At 40.5% G+C, this 14500-nt stretch overlaps 1 protein-coding gene across 1 annotated transcript; it reads right to left on the bottom strand.

Annotated features, from left to right (window-relative positions):
- Nucleotides 1-299: 299 nt before the first annotated feature.
- Nucleotides 300-5112, bottom strand: gcnt4 (glucosaminyl (N-acetyl) transferase 4, core 2). The gene is made up of 2 exons (XM_004074635.4): nucleotides 4347-5112; nucleotides 300-2397 (listed from the first exon to the last, which is right to left on the bottom strand). The coding sequence occupies exon 2, from the start codon at nucleotides 2394-2396 to the stop codon at nucleotides 1092-1094; it is 1305 nt and encodes a 434-aa protein (XP_004074683.1). The 5' UTR covers nucleotide 2397; nucleotides 4347-5112; the 3' UTR covers nucleotides 300-1091.
- Between the last annotated feature and the right edge of the window lie 9388 nt (nucleotides 5113-14500).

The raw sequence follows: 14500 nt of genomic DNA on the forward strand, positions 1-14500 counted from the left end.
GGCACACTAGTGTGCCGCGGCGCACTGGTTGAAAAACACTGCTCTATGCTACTGTTCTCTGAATAATTGTTTGTATGTATGTATAAGTGTTATACTAGACACTTATTCAGTTGTGTTACATATGGTGTTCACACAGGTCTGTTGTTGCTAGCACTTGTACTAGCACTTGTATCTGCAGCTAGAACAGTGTGAAATGTTTAAACGGTGCAATTCTTGTGAACCTCCAGGCTTTTTCCTCCAACACTTGTCATGTAATTCCAGCCAGACACAAACCGCAAGTATTAATAATTTCTCCTTCATTATTGAGTTTCAAACGATTGGTACTTCTCCTTCATGATCAATTTAGGCACTTCGTGAATTAAAAAGGACGCCATCTACTGTATACGTCACTACCAAAGCCAATTCCCTGAGAGGTCAAAGTTCAACCGGTTAAACTTTCAGTGCACGTTTTGTACATAAAGCCCACAAATGGACTTAAAAACTTGCGTAGCAACGCGTGAACACAAGAATTTTGATCGTGGAAGCCTGAAACGCACATTTCCGTGTGTTTACACAAACTTTTGGTTGGAAGCAGTCGCTCGAAGACGCGTTTTTGAGCCTGGTGTGAGAGTAGCATTATACTCAAGTGCGACTTACATACAATTTTATTTCTTATTTACTATGCATATTTTGGTGTCTGTGAATTATACTCCTGAGCGACTTATAGTCCAAAAAATATGATAATTACCTTCTGACACATTGTCTCTGAAGGTGACTCTCTTTGGTTTGCGTCACCTAGTTTTTTAGCTCAAAGATCTGTCTGCATTTCCACTGTAGTGAACCACCATAAGAGTTAGTTAAATGCAAACCAATACCCCTTTTATTCAGGCAAACCCAATTTTGCCAATTTGATCGTCCAAAACAAAGTGGACCATCCAAAGAAACAAACTCTGGACCACACTAGACCCTCAAAATACACCCAAAAAAACATAAAAATGACATCCAGTCCTTTTGGTTTTTTCAACCAAATGTAAAAATTTAAAACTTTTGAAAAATGTGCCAAAAACAGATAGAAAAAGCAGCTGGCTTACAGTTGTTTGCGATCAGTTCCTTTAAGTTGTACTCTTATGACAAGTTAAGGAAGTCCTTGTGAATAGAGATCTCTGCTTTTCTTCTAGCCTCTCTTCAAGGCACTGAATGAGGACGGGGTCCACTTTTGGTTCAAACTTATTGGCGAACCAGTGGCCGTAGTTGAGTAACCAGCGCAATTCACCACAACCATAAATACAAACGCTGCGAACATGTTCCCCGGTACACAGTGGGTATAGACTCCCCTCCAAATAGGACCACTTCACCAGCCTGGTCTTACTCATCAGATCTGTGATATCTGGCTTTTCTCTGGCCACTTCCCCGGGAAAACCCGGCACCCGCACAAGTGTGGCCCAGAAGTGTTCGTCTGGGGAATATGTGTCCTTGGACCAGTCAAAGAAATCCATGGCAATGACAGAGGAGGTCATGTGTAGTATGAATTCTCGTGAAAGCACAAAGTAGGCATTCCCGATGAACATCTCTATGCCATGAGGTGGCGGACTTTTAGCCTGATCCGTTCTTACTGGCAGCTTTTGGTATTCAAAGCTGGCGTCCTTCAGCTCATGGTGGAAACTGAATCTATCCTTCTTGATATTGGACGGTCGGCTCGTTTCTAACATGTTGGAGCCATTGAGCTTCCTTAGCTCTGACACCAGCTCCATGTTGGACTTGAGTGGGAAATCCTGGCCGCAAAGGTTGATGACGTATTTCCACTTGACCTCTGACTCCACAAGGTCATGAAGACAGTTGAGATCAGCTTGCAGTCGACTGATGCTGGCATAAAAGACAGACTCTCGCTTGCTGGCGATGAAGACGTTGGGCAGGCAGCGGGCCAAGCCCTCCATTGCGGCGGTAAACTGAGGCGTGGACTTCTGATCATAGTGTATACAGTAGACATTGACAGGCGAGTATGTGGCCCTGAGCAGTCTTTCTACCATCCACGCATTTTTATGCACAACTAAGGAATAAGCCAGAGGAAAGTCTTTCTCTTGGTCTGAAAAACACACGTCATCATAGCCTCTAATTTTGATGAATGACGGGCAATTTTCGGTGAACTCTGCAAGACTTTCATCTGTGTCTTCTCTTTCTTTGTTCTTCCTGATGATAAGAGCTTTACCAATCTCCACTGGGTCCATGTCATAAACAGCTGAACAGTTAATGTGATACTTGTGGAACGGGAGGCTCTTCAAGACTTCTGGTTGGTCCGTGGGTTCAGGAATGTTGCTGTGCTTGATGTTGACCAACAGCAGAGCAATTATGGTCAGCAGGAGGAGGGATGGGATGAACCGGTTTCTTTTTAGGCGCTGCCATGACCGTCGTGCTTTCATTCTGCAGCAAGAGAGAAGGTGGTTTAAGAGAACTGAAACTTAGCTGTGCACAGCCAATGTCCACCAATAAATAAACCCCTTTCCTTGATCTTTACGACTCATAAAACAAACTTTTAACAAAACATCAATAAACTTGAAACCTGGTCAGATTAATGCTTACAATGTAGCGTCTGCCAAATAACTAAACAAGCTGAAGACCAAAAGGAGAAACCTGAGGATTAAGATTTAGTAATATGAGAAAAAAAGCAAAGAGCCGAATGACAAATCACAACTAATTTATTAACCTCTACTAGAAATGGATGTGCTATAGAAACGTGTCATTTTACCTGTAAAAATGCTTTATTTTTTGGTTGATTCCAATTAGAGATTTTTAAATGAATGACCGATTGTGGTATTTGTATGATTTATTGCAATTTTAGATGATCAACTTTGTCCTTTGTTTGACACACATGAATAAATACACAATGCACTTTTCATGTGCTATTTATTATACGTAGTACGTCATGTGTAGTATGAACTTTCAGGGAAACACATTTATTTTAGTCCTACGTTCTACCAGGAAAATTGTTGCACGTACCAAGAAGCACTGCTATAATTTTATAGTTCTTGTGACATTTACAGTAAGGATCTGTCTATCTCTCTATAAAACAAAAAATGATTACAGATTTTTCCTCAAAAAAAAGTTTTTATCTGATAGAAAAAAAATATTTTATGCGATCTTATCACCGATATGGCTTTCAAAATAAAAAACAAGTTGGATTAACTCTAGATGACGAATGACACCTAAAAAAGGGTTTTAACAAGAAACCCAAGAATTTAAAGGTGACAAACGTTAAAATTTAATATACGAAGGATTATGCCCCCCACCCCCCCACAGTATATAAATGTTAACAGTTTTTCTAAAGGACAAAAATATAGACGTGAAGCTTTAATTACAGGCAGGACTTTGGTTTGTTTTAAATGTTCAAATTATCTGTCATTTGGAGGTTTGCACCACAAAAACAGTCAATTTTGTCATGAACTCCTGCTATAAGGTTTGCTTAAATGCAAGCAGAGAATGCAGCCGAAACTCTGAAGGTAAAGTCATTTTATGAAAAAGTTAAAAGATAAGTGAAAATCTGACCAAGGACTCAGAGAAAAGTCTCTGTAAAAGCTGAAAACGAGATCTGGTTTAGTAGTTAGAACATGGTAAAAAACACTTCTTCCACAAAAAGATACTGTTTCAGGAAATAGACGCAGATTATTTACTAATAGAAAAAAACAAGCTCATGTAAGGAGGAAGTTTGTGCATTTCTCTCTCAGTGGGGTGAACTTTTGGAATAACACGAAGGAAAATATCAAAATGGGAAAAGATCTTTAACAATTACAAACAAAATCATGGAAGTGTATACATCAGAAAACGAGTAGCCTAACGGGACAAATGTAACATGATTTCATGACTTTGTTTTGGTACTTTGATGCTTTGTTATTTCATTCTTCTGTGTCTACATGAATAATTACGTGTTCAGCATGTAAAAGTGATTGAAGTCATTTAAGTCAGATTTTCTACCAACACAGTTTTCGAGCAATGTATCACTTTCTGGTTATTTAACTATTTTGTTTAAATATAAAAAGGAAATCAAATCAAATCAAACCTCCAGATTTCAAAATTAAACGATTTCCCCTTCCTTTTAAAGTCCTTTGTTTTGACAACACAAATGTGTGTAAAGTTAATAAGAGTATTAAGACAACTGTAACTTTATGTGGCCTAGTAGTAGTTTTATTACATTTTTACTAAAAGTTACACGTTTTAGTTCACTACTCGTTACTTACCTCCTCTGATGATCAGATTAATATATTTTACAAAAATAAATCTTCAGCTTTGTATGTTCCGCAAACTTTTGTAAAAATCACTATCGATTTTTAAATGATAAAATACTTTTTTTTTAATTGGAAAAGTTTAACGCTTACCTCTCTGCGCTCGTGCGTCTTTTCCAGACGCCTCGCGCTCCGACTCATCAAGCCACCTTGAAAGTTTTGACGCGGTAGATTTCACTTTTCCTCTCGGGCGATCATCCCTCCCCCTCTGATAAGCGAAGCCGTGTGATGATGATTAGACTGCGAGGTTCGGGAGTCACAACCGAGACCTTCATGCTCCGTGACGCTCAGCCTCAAAGGTGGAGCCGACGGCCCGGATCCAGTTCGGACGGTTCCGAAAGCCGCGCCATCTGAGCCAGAATGACCCCAGCTCCGACGGTCTGACGACAAGGACGGCGCAAAAAAGAAAAGAAAAAAAGCAACCCGGAAAGGGGGAGGGATTTCCTAGACTGGTTGAAATTTACTCAGAAAAGCTGCTCCCGGTTTTGCGCGCCGCTCCAAAGTCCTTAAATGTAAGAGGAGCAGAACCACTCCTCTAAAGGTGGAGAGAGGAGTGGTCCTGCGCTCTGAGGCGCGAAGAATCACCAAGTAAAAGCAGTCAGATCAGGAAATCTGACTTAAACAAAGAAAGAAAAAAGCTGTTACCCAGACTTTGTAGCAGACAGGATGATGAGGAAGGACGTGTGCTTTTTTTTTAAAGCTGACCCTGCAAACTGTTAAGTTTAGATCCCCTGGGATGTAACTGAAATAAACTTTAATGTCCTCTTTGTCTCTGCTGACAAAAACCCAGAGCTTGTGAGGGAGGTGACGCTGACACGCATGAAAGTTCCGACACAGAGCGGAACAAAATGACTTTATCTCACTAAATCTCCAGCCAGAGAGGACTTTTTCATCTGATAACATGTGGAACCAACCACAACTCTTGTCTTTGTCAAACCTAAAACAACAACGACCGGTTATAGTCAGAGATGTCACGATAACTCACAGCAGAGTCTCTGGGACGTCCTGATGTGGTCCTGTGGCGTTCTGGTGAGAGCTCTGGCTGAAGATGAAAGGTCGGGTCAAAGCTCCCGATAGTGATGCAGGCCTGCATGACTTCTTCTTTGATTTATACAGAACACACAGTAAAGAACAATGGACTGCACATCAATTTTCAAGGCCAGGGCGGGTTACAAAAGCAGAAAACAACAAAAGACGATTTATAGGTTGTAACTGCTTTTTGTTTGCACCAGAAGAAAGTGTATAAATAATGTCCAATTTGGGCAGTTCATTCAAAGACATATGCAGTTTTCTTGCTATGTTTTATGAATATAATATTTTGTTAATATAATCAAGTGATTCGTCAGATAGCACTGTGAAGATCATGACAAAATCCAACAGGTTGTCACTAAATTGTTCTTGCTGTACTTCAGTATCACTAATCGCTTATCAGTAGCTATTCAGTGGCAGAAAACAAAATACGTAAAAAATTGATTGAAAAGAGAGAATAGAAGAAGCAAGAAGGCAAAACAGATTTTTTTTTTTCTGGTGGGGGTTTTGGTCGTCCATCATTAAATAAACGAAAAAGTCACATTAAAGGAGCCTCTTTGGGGGAAATGTCACTAAGACATAATTGTATTTATTATTTGTCCCATGTACATAACTCAAAAACAATGAAATGACCCCACACCCACCAATCTGGGCTTTGTCATCCTGTCTCAACTCTGGTTACGCCCTCATGTCGTAAAGGTAATGCTATTGTACGATGCCCGTAAGTCAAACTCAAGATGTTGGTAAGAGTCCAGCTCCTTACCGACTGTGCGCAAACGCTTTGCACACAGGATGTGAAGGTGATACTGTGTGATTGTCTACAAGATGCACACACAAACTACCCTCTGATTGTTTCACTTCCTCATTTCTAATGCCACATACACACTGGGCATGTGCGGCACGTTCAAGAACGCGCTGAATGGAGATTCTCTGACAGGCTTTTAGCATAGGGTGTTGACACTGGACTACCTGATACTAACGCATGTTTGTTGGAAGGTTTGGTACAAACTGTCAAAGCAGTGCAGATCTTGTGAATCTTGCTGCTGGCTTTTTCTTTCCCAGCTCTATTCAGATAATATGTAAGACTTGGTGTCACGTAACTCCAGCCGGGCATAAATCACAATTATTAATTTCTCCTTCATGATCAATTTTGGCATTTCTGTGAATTCAAATAGGGCGCTACCCCAACGTTACCACCACATTTGTCAAAGTTCAACTGGTTTAACTCTCAACGCCTGTTGAATGGTCGCACATTTTGTATGTAGAGCACACAAACGTACTTGAAAACGTTCATAGCGACATGTGAACGCAAGAGGTTTGAGCACAGAAACCTGAAACGTGCGTTTATATAGACCTTTTACTGGTGGTGGTTGCTGACCCCCGGTGTGAACGTGGCATCACAGCCAGGCGGGGTGCAAGAGCTGCACGAGGAGCGTGCACCTTTCACCTCAACAGCACTAGTTAGGGTTAGAGTGGGTTGAAAAAATGATTGTGCCTGCGTCTGAGCCACTTCAACCTTACCTGCCCTCGTGTGTTGCCTACGACCTGTTGTTCGCAGCAGTTTAATTCTGGACTTAGACCTTTGTTGGAGTGGAAGGCGGTCTATCGTCAGGAAGATTTGTTCTCGAGTTGTCCCTCAAACTTCTGAATATTTGAGAAATGAGGAAGGTTTCCTGGATAAGAAACGAAATAACTGTAAAAGGAAAGTTTAATAAGCTTTACGGTTTGCAGACTATTGGACGTTGTCATTGATTGTGTTCTGTTCATGAAGATAATAAAGCTTTAGGGTTCATAGTGGTCTCTAGCTATTTCACGGTTCACCTTTTGTGGGTTATAGAACGTAAATCTTGCGATTTATGTGGGGATGCTTTAAAAAATAGCTTACTGGAGATAAATAGGTGTGTCAAGGTCTGGTTTGGACAAAGTGTCTTGGATCGTCCTAATGGTATTGAGGCGGGAAAAGGCTGCAATACTTTTATTGTGACCCTTAAAGTTGAAATCAGAGTCCATAATTACACCTGGACTTTCAAATTGTTTTCTGGGTTAAAAAAGATGAGAAAAAAAGGTAAATCAGGTTGCTGATTAATCAAATTTGCATAGCAGTTTATAAATATAAAAGGGTTTTGACAAAAGTGGCATTTAAAAGGAGACGCAGAGAAATACAATGGCTGGTTAATGACAAGAACATTCCAAGAATCAGAATAAATAATGGAGGTGGGAATCTTCCCAGAACCCTGATTAGCAACAGTTCTCTGAAAAATGAAGAGACGTAGGAGGCAAATCCAGGAGACGCCATGGATGGAAACTAAATAATGTATTGAATAAACTCAAATATGAATGAATAGCTAACTATTTTTAACATGAAAACCCAAAAAGGAATAAAAAAAAATTAAAAAAATGTTTTAAAAATTACTTAACATCAACTTTAAACTATTTCCAGATCAACTTCAAAATAACCGTCTCTAATACATTAGAGACTTTAAGGAAAGCTAAAGGAAACCTGGTGTTGTTTTAACAAGAGGAAGCTCTGAACCACACACACACACATACAAATAAACACACGCATACAAAAGAACAAACACGCAAATGCAAAAATGCATAACACTTACAAACACACACACACACACACACATACACAAACACGTACACGGACGCACATTGAGACCCAGTACAGTAAATATGAAAACTGTTGCTAAGAGGTTTTCCTGCAGATTCATCTCGTCTTCCATCTGTTGATTATAAAGACGTTTTTAGAGAGACGCCCTGCAGACGTGAAAGCTGTCTGCAAACATCACTCTGTAGACAAAGATTAAAAATAATCTAAAACACATTGAGAAATAAATATCGGTCGCACGTGAAGTTTTATGAATCTGCACAAACTTGTTCATGAATTCATGAATATGAGCATGTTTGTGTTGCACTTCCTTCATTTACTTCTGCACACTATGTAACTTATTACTTTTTTCATTGCAGCTTTTTTACAATTGTTTACGCTCTAAGATAAAAATCTCCACACAATTTTTCAAAATTCGAAATCAAGATTTGCAAAGCGTTACACACAATGTCTGCGTCACTTTTTTGGTAAAACATTGCCCACAGGGATTTGAGAAACAAGACAAACCTTTCAACATTTCAGACACTGATAAGGATTGGGAGGTTACAAAGCCCCGGAGTGCCAACGACCACACAAATGAAACTCACATCCACAAGGTGTGGAAACACACGTGTGCTAATTAGAACACGCAGCACTCAGGTAGGTGTGCTGTAAAAGGCAGCAGGTGAGTTCGGGCCAAATATCTAGCACATGCTATTTTCTAAAAAAAAAAAACATGTTTTCTTTTTACAATTGTGTGTTTTATTTATTACCACAGTGTGAAACTGTCTGCAAAAGTGTCTGATCATTGAGGACTGTGCTGGTTTAAAGAAAACTAACGGCATTTTCACAGATATCTGTATATGTTTTGACTGAAATGTGTCATTTTTCAAACAATCTGGGAATTCTGCAATTTTAGTGTTCTGTTTGGATAATCGTGATTATATATTTTTATAAATGGAACCCGGTTGTCGAAATTGCGTGTAAACAATTGAAATGAACTCTAATGCATCAGCAGTATTTCCCCTTCTTGTTAAATGCCCCACCCAGCTGACTTTAGTGATCTGAAAGCCAAACCAGACTTTGGGTTCAAATGTGCTCAACTGGTGTGTGCAGCCATGCAGACCTCCCAGATCTTTATACAGAACAGACATTCAGTTAGTGCCTGACTGCACAGTGTCAGTGTTTTTTTGTGTTTATTACTGTATTGTTTTTATGGAAACTAAATATTTTCTTTTCTTCTGAACAAATAAAAAACAGAAAAACAAACTCAATCCAATCGGAAAGTCCAAGTGACTTTTAAGAGACTGTAGGCCTTTGTCTCCCCCGGCCTTACAGGTGGATTCAGGTCATTGTTTTCTTACTGAAAGATAGATAGATTGATTGATTGATTGATTGATTGATTGATTGATTGATTGATTTGATTTATTTAAGTGTCATGCACTAATGTGCCCAGCCCACACAGGCTTATATGACACGGAAAAACAAAATACACAATACATAAAGATACATCCCCATCACAAAAAAAATCCAATAACCCCCCTAATCAGAGTCTAACAGAATACAAAGTGTCCATTCTTATTGTCCATGCCTTTGACACAAAATTTGCCAAACAAAAGATTTCATTTTCAAAAACCAACGTAAAATTTTGTCTTCAGATAACCAAAACAAATCAGGACATTTCTTTTCCATGACGTCATACATACAAAGTCTCTGTTTTTCATACAAAGGACAATAAAACAAAAAATGAAATTCACAGACCTCACAGAGTCTTTCCTCCTCAGGAATGCCTTTAAAGCCTGTTCCACCTGTAGGGGGAGCACTCCTGCTCTCAGTTGAGCACATAAGGATCTTTGTCCTCTTTTCAAGTTATATGTAACATATGGCTCAGCCGAAAATGTGTCCTTAATTTGCAAATAACTTTGTAATTTTGGTTGTTGAAGCAGTTTCATTTTCCAGTCTTTTTCATAATAACCAACTAAAGTTTCCTTAACTATTCCTTAAGATAGAACTGAAACAAACATATTATGGTGATAATAGCGTGAAAGCAAATGATAATTACATAACTCTAACACTGTGTATAATTCATTTACAGGGCCTGAAAGACGTACATGATGTTGAGAAATCAGATTTATTTATTTCAAAGGGCTTTAAAAAAAGTGTTTGTAATCACTTCTCCATGTCTGGGTTCATGAAATCAGTCAGAGACTCTCCCAGTCCAGCGAGGTTCACCCCTGCAGCAGGAGCTGCGTCTGAATTATGGACGCTTTCAGCGATACTTCTGTGTCTCTGCGACCAAGGGGCTGGCCCGCATCAATCAAAGAGGGAAAAATAAGGCTAAAATTAGATGTTTTTATCGTTGTTCCAATGCAAATAAGTAAACTATCAGGAGTTCCGAAGGAGAAGGATCGGATTCCCCTCACGTTGATTTTGGACTCCACAAGCTGATCGTGTCATTGAACACGTCACAAGCCCAAAGCGGAGTCCCTGATAGGTTGATGCAACACGTCTTCTTCACCAAAGTTCAGATTTTTGACGTCTGGACATGCTGCTCCATGAAGCTCACACTTGACGGGTTTGACAATGTGCAAAGAAAACCAAAAAAAAACCAATCAATTTATCAACTGGAAAGCTGAAAACTTAACTAAAATTCAATGCTACTTGAATTTTTACTACAGGTGGATTCAGGCTGTCTGCATGTAAAAACGCTGTCAGACCTGTCTGAGGCACACAAGTGACCTGCAGGAAAAATCAAGGTTGTAGACTGCGGGTGAACCCGAACAGAGAAAAGGATCATACACGTTTTTCTACTGGCATGCTGCAGTGGACAAGTCGTATCAACACGTAAAACATACAGATAAGTAAGTGTGAAGTAGGTGAGATGCAGATGTGTCGTACGGGTTTTACATTTTTTAACCCCCTCGATTGAGCCCGTTAGAGCTGTTCATGTGATAAATGCTCAATGCACGCCCCAGACTGACTATTGGAAATGAGGTAATTAGAGTGTAGTTTGTGTGGACATCCTGTGGGCAATTACATATCATGTACACACTTTGTACGTGCATGATTGGCATGCAATCAGTAGTGGCTGCACCTTACCAACAACTTGGAGGTGGCAACACCACCAGTACATAATAAGTGAGAGCAAGTTCCACTAGCCTTAGGCTACGTTCACATCATCCTCTGCAACGTCCTCAGGCGGCTTCTTCCAATGTGCTTTATGTTGCAACAAAGAATTGTCCATCATGACGAACGAGAGTGTACTGAAGCTTTGGAGGACGAATACAAATGTACTGAGCTTCCAGGTCCAGGTTTTTTTTTTGTGTATGATTCATTTACAGGGCATGAAAGACGTAGATGATGTTGTGATACACACATCAAAAAAAAAGAAAAGAAAAAACGCTTTATCAGCTGGAAAATTGAAAACTTAACAAAAATCCAATACTACTTTTTTTCAGTAGCACCTCAACGTTCAGCTGCAGGGACCAGTGAACAAAGCTGATAAAGATAAGCATTTTATAGAAATGACAACAGAAGAAAGTGTATTTTGCAAAATGTTAAAGATTTTGTCCCCTTACTGATAATATTTAGTCTTCAGCAGTCATAAAGGCTTTAAGGTTTGCTGTTGTCCTCCCACTACATCTGTCTGAACCCTGAAACACATACATTATGACTATTTTGTGAAAGGGTCTAATCCAGAACAAACAGCTGCTGAAAACCCGTTTTGCTGTGTTTGCTGAGTATTAGCCGCAGCTCAAGTGTAAAAACGTGCAGTTTGCAGAGAGGACGGACTGAAAATAATTTCAGGTGACAAAGGAGAGAAGCAGAAAGACGGGATGTTGTTTGATGTCAATGATGGGTGGAGCTGTACAAGTTTAGCAAACCAAAATTGCTGAGTCATGTTTTGTATGAAGAATTAATTGTGCTATCTTAGATGACCCCACCCTTACATTGACGTGTTCTCCCTACCATGACAAAGGTGGAAAGATTTCATGTAATCCATGGACACCAGTGAGGTTCACAAATTATTAAAGAAAAAAGGTTCAGAGCACTGTCTAGTGGGTCAAGATGACCCAACTCCCAATGGGAAAGTGCCTAGGATAGACCAAGGGTTACGAAATAAATTAATGGAGTTTTGTGTTTTTCCACCTTCTTCCCCTCTGCTCCCTGTGACCTCACCGTCCTTCTCGGGTTCCTTTCATTTCCACACAGATACTCTTTCCTGCTGCTGCAGCTGACTTTCAATCCTCTCCTTTCCAGATCAAACTTCTTCCTCTCTAGATGTTCCTCCACTTGCTTCCTGTTCTCACTACAGATCACAGTGTCATCTGCAAACATTGTGATCCACAGAGATTCCTGTCTAACCTCATCTGTCAGTCTGTTCATCACCACAGCAAAAAAGAAGCTGATCCGCTGTGGAGTTCCACCTCCACCTTCAACAGGACATCTCACCACTGTCCTCCAGCTTTCATCCAAGTCCAGAATATCTGGAACCTTCTTCTCTGTAATTCCAGACTTCCTCATCCAAACCACAGCTCCTGTCATTGACCTCTAGATCTACAAAGACAAGATGTAGCTCCTACTGACCTCCTTTGACCTTTTCTTCTCCACAAGCTTCCTGAAAGTTAAAGTTCCATTATTTGTCACGCACCTCAGTGTGTGAAATTTGTTCTCCGCATTGGACCTTTAGCTACAGCCACGCTCAGAAACCATTTAGTGGTTTAACCCCCCCAATCGAACCCCTGCATGCTCAATGTCAACCGGGGAGGCATTGGGTCCCATTTTTAGTCTTTGGTATGACTCACAACCTTCAGTCTCAGTCTACACTCTACCACAAAGCCCCTGAGGTAATATTTATATATAGCATCTGTGGTTCTGTTTCTTTGCATGAAACCAAACTGTTGCTCAGAAAAGCTAATTTCTAAACGCAGTGTAACTTTCTTGACTATATTATGACTTCATTGTGGATCTCATCAGCTTTATTCCTCTGTGGTTTCCACAACTCTTCACGTCTATCTTTTTAACCCTTGTGCTATCCCCTGGGGTCAAGATGACCATTGACGTGTTCTCCCTACCATGACAAAGGTGGATTAAGGTGGAGAGGATGTCATGTAATCCATGGACACCAGTGAGGTTCACAAACCATTGAAGAAAAAAGGTTCAGCGCACTGTCTAGTGGGGTCTAGATGACCCAACTCCCAGGTGCCTAGGATAGCACAAGGGTTAAAATGGAATCAGAACGTTTCTCCTCCATTGCTCAGACATCCGTCATTCTCTAAGATCTTGTTTATCAGTCAGAAATTCATCTGCTGAACTCTTCCTAACCTGTGTTGCTTGTTGTCAGGACCAACTGCCTATCCACTCTTTCAACCTCTTCACTGACTTCCTCGCTTCATTCTTACTGATCTTTGCTACGTCCTGCTCCGAAACATCTACCTTTTCTCCTCTGTCCTGTCTAACATGTTCCTCATTCATCAGCTCTTTAAAGTTATACTTCCATCTTTTCATCACACTTGTGGAACCTGTCAAAACATTTCCATTCCTGTCCTTGATCACCCTAACCGGCTGCACTGGTCTTCCGCTTCCCCTGTACAAATCCACCTCTCCCTCTTTTGTGGCCAACCTGTCAAACAAGTCCTCATGCGTCCTCAGTTTGACCTCCACCTTCACCTTGTGGTGCCTCTCCCAGCATACTGATGTATTCAGTCCTCTCAAGCTATAGACACCCCGGGCATATGACGCATCTTCAAAAACACGTTAAACACTCGTTCTCTTGAATTCGCTTTTAGCACACGGTGTTCACCATAGACAAGCAGGGAGGGGCTTCATCTTTTTAATGGTTTACTAGCTCATAATTATGTTACATAATTATCAATGTTGCAGAGTTTAGGAGGGGGAGAATCCCAGAGATTGGGAACCAAGTGGGTGAATGCTCGGCTCCCCATGGTAACAAGCCAAGCCGGGGGACACAAAGCAAAACAGAGCAAGAGGACCGGAGGGAGCGAGAGAGGGTAATAATATGGAGAAGGCTATGAGGTTATGAAGGGCCTTTAAAGTAAACAGGAGGAGGTGGAGTTTGATTCTGGAGTTTATGGGAAGCCAGTGCAGCTGCTGGAGAATGGGGGGGATATGACCAAAGGATGGAGTTCTGGAGATGATGCGGGCAGCATCATGTCCACCATCTATGGTTAGAAGAGACTTGTGTCATTCCAGATGTCACATCATGCACCTTCCTCCCAGCTTCCCAGATTACTATAGCTGCAAAAACAAACAAACAAACAAACAAAAAAAACAACTCCTGATTCACCGAAGCCTGTTTAAACTTTGTGCTTTGAAGCCACACAGCATCCTCTTTCAGCTCCCAAAACTTGGCCTTCTGTTCTGCCCTGATCTTCTTCATCTTCATCACTGCCACAGTCTTTCATGGAATTTTACATATTTAGAGATAAAAACAATACGCTTTCTTGTCTTTGTTATTATTATTTATTACGATTTATAAATAAATTTGTGGAAGAAAAAGCCCCCCCCCCAAGGCTTTTACAGTTTCATAAAGGCACAGAAAACGGGAAAAAGAGGGCGTGCTCTGGGTGACTTCATTGCTGTAGCAGCGCGTGCCCAATACGCA

The sequence above is a fragment of the Oryzias latipes genome, chromosome 12 (assembly GCF_002234675.1).
Source record: "Oryzias latipes chromosome 12, ASM223467v1".
In the NCBI taxonomy this organism is placed as follows: Eukaryota; Metazoa; Chordata; class Actinopteri; order Beloniformes; family Adrianichthyidae; genus Oryzias; species Oryzias latipes.

Coding starts and splice junctions, on each gene's coding strand:
- gcnt4 (XM_004074635.4), bottom strand. CDS start 2,396: ATGAAAGCACGACGGTCATGGCAGCGCCTAAAAAGAAACCGGTTCATC.